Here is a 4,102-nt window from a genome sequence, read left to right as displayed (position 1 = left end):
CCCTTGTGCTGATTGTATGTGAGATAGTTACAACCTGAACTCTCTATTTATTGTGTGGGTTTATTTGAACGGGCAGAGCAAATCCACTTTGCACAGTTGAAAAAAACCCAACCAAAATACAAAAAATCAGCCCCCCCAAAAAGCAGCTTTCCTCCTTTACAACACAGCTGTGGGCAGCTGGAGAACTCGGGCCAGAAGTAAGAAGATTTTTGGTGAAGTGAGAAGAAAGCAGCAGCTGGGCCCTCTCCAAAACCATTCCCCTTATTCTGGGAGTGAGCTCAAAGCCACTCTCACTCCCCCTACCCCCAGAAATAAAGGTGGGTTAGTCTGAGTCTGCTTCATCCTCAGATCCATCTGCTCCAAACCCTGTCTCATAGCACTGGGACAGAGTCTTTAGCTCCTCCAAGGCCTCCTGGAAGTCGTCCTGCTCCACTCCAGCCGTGAAGAAGCTGCTGCAGCGCCGCACATTCCGCGCCTGCAGGTCCCGGCACAGCCCCGAGAGCAGCGAGTGCAGGACAGGGGAGCTCTGCAGGGCTGCCAGCACCGGGATGCTCTCAACACCTGCAGGGTTAGAGGCACATCAGGGGTTAAAGATCCACCAGAACCTCATTCCCTGCCCTGTTCACTTCACAAGCAGTTCCCTTACTTGAACTGGGTTGCTCCACACTCACAACTCAAACGCTCCTCACGGCATTGGTTTGTTATTTACGTGCTAATTTTTAGGCCCTGATCTCTCTGTTGCAGAGTTTAAGGGGCATTTGTTACCTGCTGAGGAAGAGCCCTGAGCTTTGTCCAGGAGGAAGCCTCGGCTGGTCAGGAGAGGAGAGAAGAACTGGGGGAAGGGAGGCCGGGTGTCACAGGGCTGCTGGAGCACGTGGGATGTGCTGTGAGGAGGAGGTGAACGAAGTTACCCAGAGCTCCCTCAACTGCTCCCTGTTCCAAACCAGCACCCCCTGCCCGTGCCCACCTGAAGGCTCCCGGGAACTGGGTGTGGAGGTACTGCTGGAGCACCTGCTCGGGGCTCTCACAGCTGTGCAGGGGCGACCGGGGCTGGCCCAGGCAGCTGCTGCAAAGGAAATTTAGGGGTTTCCAGCCTGAAACCATCACTGCCTCAGCTGCTTTTTAGCTGTTTTGCTCTAACATCAGCAGCACTCAGTCACTAGACTGCTCCTCCCCTCAGCTGCCTCTCCAACTGGAGGGATTGTGGATGCCTGCAGTGAGGAATCCCTGCTGGGGAGAGTTCCAGGAGGTGCAGTTCAAATGCTGATTTACCTGGTGGCTTTCTCTTTGCAAATTCCTCGTAGCACAACAGACTGAGCAAAACAGCAGCTGACCTTTTGCTCCCTCCATGAGGACAGAAGCTTCCAGGGCACGTCCTGCTGGTGGGCACTTAAAGTATCGGGGAGCGAGGAGCCAGATAAGGCAGGGAGGGGAAGAGCCGCCCACGCAGCCACAGCCTGGAGTTGGGTGACACAGCAGAGTCTGGAACACGCTCCTGGCACTGAGGGTGTGCAGAACAGCTGTGGCACAGCTGGCAGGGGTCCTCACCTTCCTCCCAGAGAAAGTCAGGGAGTCAGCAAAGTGCATCATGGAGCCCTGGAAGGACCAGAGCCGGTAGGGAGCCGTGAGGGTGTCGAGTGCTGCTGCCAAAATCGCGCTGCTGTGGTAGTTCAGGGATGCCTGGGGAGGAGGCAAATGCAGGAATTGCAAGACAGGTCACAGTCACCCCTTCCTTAACCCAGTTTTGTGTATTTAACTTAGCCAGATTGTAAATTGTGCCTTTAAAAGAGTTTAACTGTTATTTCGGGGTTGGGATAAGCAGCCAGTGTGTAACAGCAGTTGCAGCCCAGCTGTTTGCTAACAAATGCTCTGGTGCCAGTTTCCTTATCTTCCTTGGCCTCCCTAGGGCTCCAGCAGGGCTGGAGTTACTCCGAGTGTGGAGAGTAAGGTAGTAAAGCCTTTTCTTCAGTGCCAACACTGCAGGCAGCACCCCACCAGAAAGCACAGCAGCCAAGGAAATGTATTAATATTTTCAAAAGTAGGAAGAAAACTAAGGAAATTAAAAGTTGGCAGCTAAGTCCCAGTGAAAAAGCAGGAAAAGGTCTCTGCTGAGCAGAACAGCACCAGGAAAAACCACCCAGAAAGCACTTTGAGGGGGTAAAGCTGCAAGAGCTCAAAGCCAAGCACGGTGGGTGATCCCAATCCAGGACTTACGTCGTATTTTATGTATGGAAAAGTCACAGGAGGTTGTGGCTTGATTCCCAAACTCCCACTGAGTGACAGGGGGCAGAAGAGAGAGCTGTGACGGGAGAGGTGGGCAATGCCCAGGGCTGTGTTCATCAGTCTGTAAAAACTGTTCTGAGGGTCCTGGGGGAAAAAAATCCAACCATTGGACTCTTAAAAGAGCAGGCAGGAACCTGTCAAAGCCAGGCTGGGCACCTGTTCTTGGTTCCCCTCATGGTTTACTCACTCCCACAGTACTCAGGACCGGAGTCAGGCCCCAGGTCAGGATCCCTTTCCGTGAATACTCATCGTGGAGCAGCTCTGTCACCTTGGCACCGACTCCAGAGAATCCGTTGTGAAGGTCACAGAGGACTTGAAACCCCTGTGGGAAACAACAGCAGCATCTCAGGTTCTGCTTCATCTCGAGCCCAAAGTTTCCTGAAAGCCAAGGGAGCCTGGACAAGGTGTGAACCTGCAGGTAATCACACTCCTCAACATAGAAGTGCAACCGATCTTCCAGCTCCTCGACGCAGGCAGGGTCCTGCAGGAGACTTTCACCTTGCCCAAAGGCTTCGAGACAACCACAATCCCTAAGGGAAAAAGGGAGAAAGAGTTTATTTTATCCCTTTTATTAGTCCTTGAAGGCAAAACTCGGCTCCTGTTCTGGATTCTGGTCTAACCCCTGGCCATACCCATCGTGCAGGTACTGGCGGATCACGTAGACACTCTTGGGGTGCAGGTGCACGTTGAGGTAATCGGACCAGAGCCGCACAGAGGGCGTGTCCTGGGACCCCGCAGGAGCTGCACCTGCAGGGAGAGAGAGGGGAGAGCAAAGGTCCTTTCAGCTCTGAGCATCCCCGAGAATACAGAAATCAGTTTTTAACTTGTCCCGTGTTTTAGCCCATTTGCTGCCCTGACCCAGCTCTCTGTAAGCCAAGCAGCCTTCTCCCATAGTTTTCCTTGTCCACTACCACGTTCTCCCACAGCAGGGGCCAGGGAATTCTGCCCTTCTGGAACTCCGGTCCCAGCGAATGAACCGAACCCACACCGCCCCCGCGCACAAACCTGGCCCCGCAGCACCGCGATTCCCCTTCCCGTCCCCGGCAGCGTCTCCCTACGGGAACAATCCCGGCGCGCTGGTTACGGGGCGCTTCGCCTCGCCCCGCTCGTGTCCCGGGCACGGAGCGCTGCGGGCCCCGCGGCCGCGCTCACCCTGCGGCTCCCGGTGTCCCGCGGCGCGCAGCCCCCGGCCGGGGCGCGGTCCCGGCAATCGGCCACGGCCCCGTCCCTGCGACACAAAGCGGCGGCAGCTGCGGCGGCCCCGTCCCCTCCCGTCCCGTCCCGTCCCGTCCCGCACTCACCAGGACACCGGCGGCTCCGTGCCCGCCCCGTCGGCTCTGAGCGAGCCCACGCCGCCTGCAAAGAGAGCCCGGTCACGGCGGGGCCGCCCGGTGGCGGCGGGGCCGCCCGAGCCCCCCCATCCCCCCGTACCTTTCAGCTCCAGCGCCACCAGACGCGGCGTGGGGGTCTCGGGGCCGCCCGGGCCCCGCCCGAACCGGAGCAGCGCGGCCGCGCGGAGCTCGGCGGGCTCGGCGGGGCTGCGCAGCGCGGCGGCCTGCGGGGAACGGGGCGGAACGGAGGAACCGGGGAGAAGAGATCAGAGCGAGCCCCGGCCCCGGCCCGACACCACCCCCGGCCCGTCCCGCAGCCCCCCCGCACCTGCAGCCCCCACCAGTGCGCGCCCACGCAGCCCGAGTAGTGCCCGAGCTGCAGCGTGACCGCCTCCCCCGGCATCGCCGCGCGGCCCCGCCGCAGGAACCGGGAGCGCGTCACGGCCGGGCCCGCCCCGGACGGGCGGGGACGCGAGCGGGGCCGGGCA

At 58.9% G+C, this 4,102-nt stretch overlaps 1 protein-coding gene across 2 annotated transcripts; it reads right to left on the bottom strand.

Annotated features, from left to right (window-relative positions):
• Positions 1-40: 40 nt before the first annotated feature.
• On the bottom strand, positions 41-4,039 carry MSTO1 (misato mitochondrial distribution and morphology regulator 1). Of its 2 annotated transcripts, none has more exons than XM_082298609.1 (14): positions 3,943-4,039; positions 3,715-3,838; positions 3,585-3,639; positions 3,436-3,511; positions 3,289-3,337; positions 2,916-3,030; positions 2,696-2,813; positions 2,471-2,605; positions 2,215-2,367; positions 1,549-1,680; positions 1,273-1,457; positions 968-1,066; positions 766-884; positions 41-561 (listed from the first exon to the last, which is right to left on the bottom strand). In XM_082298609.1, the coding sequence occupies exons 1-14, from the start codon at positions 4,015-4,017 to the stop codon at positions 323-325; spliced, it is 1,674 nt and encodes a 557-aa protein (XP_082154735.1). In that variant the 5' UTR covers positions 4,018-4,039; the 3' UTR covers positions 41-322. The 2 variants fall into 2 exon arrangements, with proteins under 2 accessions (XP_082154735.1, XP_082154736.1); XM_082298610.1 differs by having other exon boundaries at positions 968-1,063.
• Positions 4,040-4,102: the final 63 nt, after the last annotated feature.

The sequence above is a fragment of the Coloeus monedula genome (assembly GCF_965178545.1).
Source record: "Coloeus monedula genome assembly, chromosome: 29".
Classification (NCBI taxonomy): domain Eukaryota; kingdom Metazoa; phylum Chordata; class Aves; order Passeriformes; family Corvidae; genus Coloeus; species Coloeus monedula.
Note: the sequence above shows the minus strand (reverse complement) of the source record. Positions and strands in the feature narration are given on the sequence as shown.

What these genes read in the sequence shown, in the direction of transcription:
- MSTO1 (XM_082298609.1), bottom strand. Translation starts at nt 4,017, where the DNA reads ATGCCGGGGGAGGCGGTCACGCTGCAGCTCGGGCACTACTCGGGCTGC. An exon ending in ACGGAGCCGCCGGTGTCCTG is followed by an intron (nt 3,512 to 3,584) that starts GTGAGTGCGGGA and finishes TTTGTGTCGCAG; the next exon opens with GGACGGGGCCGTGGCCGATT. An exon ending in TGCAAAGAGAAAGCCACCAG is followed by an intron (nt 1,067 to 1,272) that starts GTAAATCAGCAT and finishes TTTCCTTTGCAG; the next exon opens with CAGCTGCCTGGGCCAGCCCC.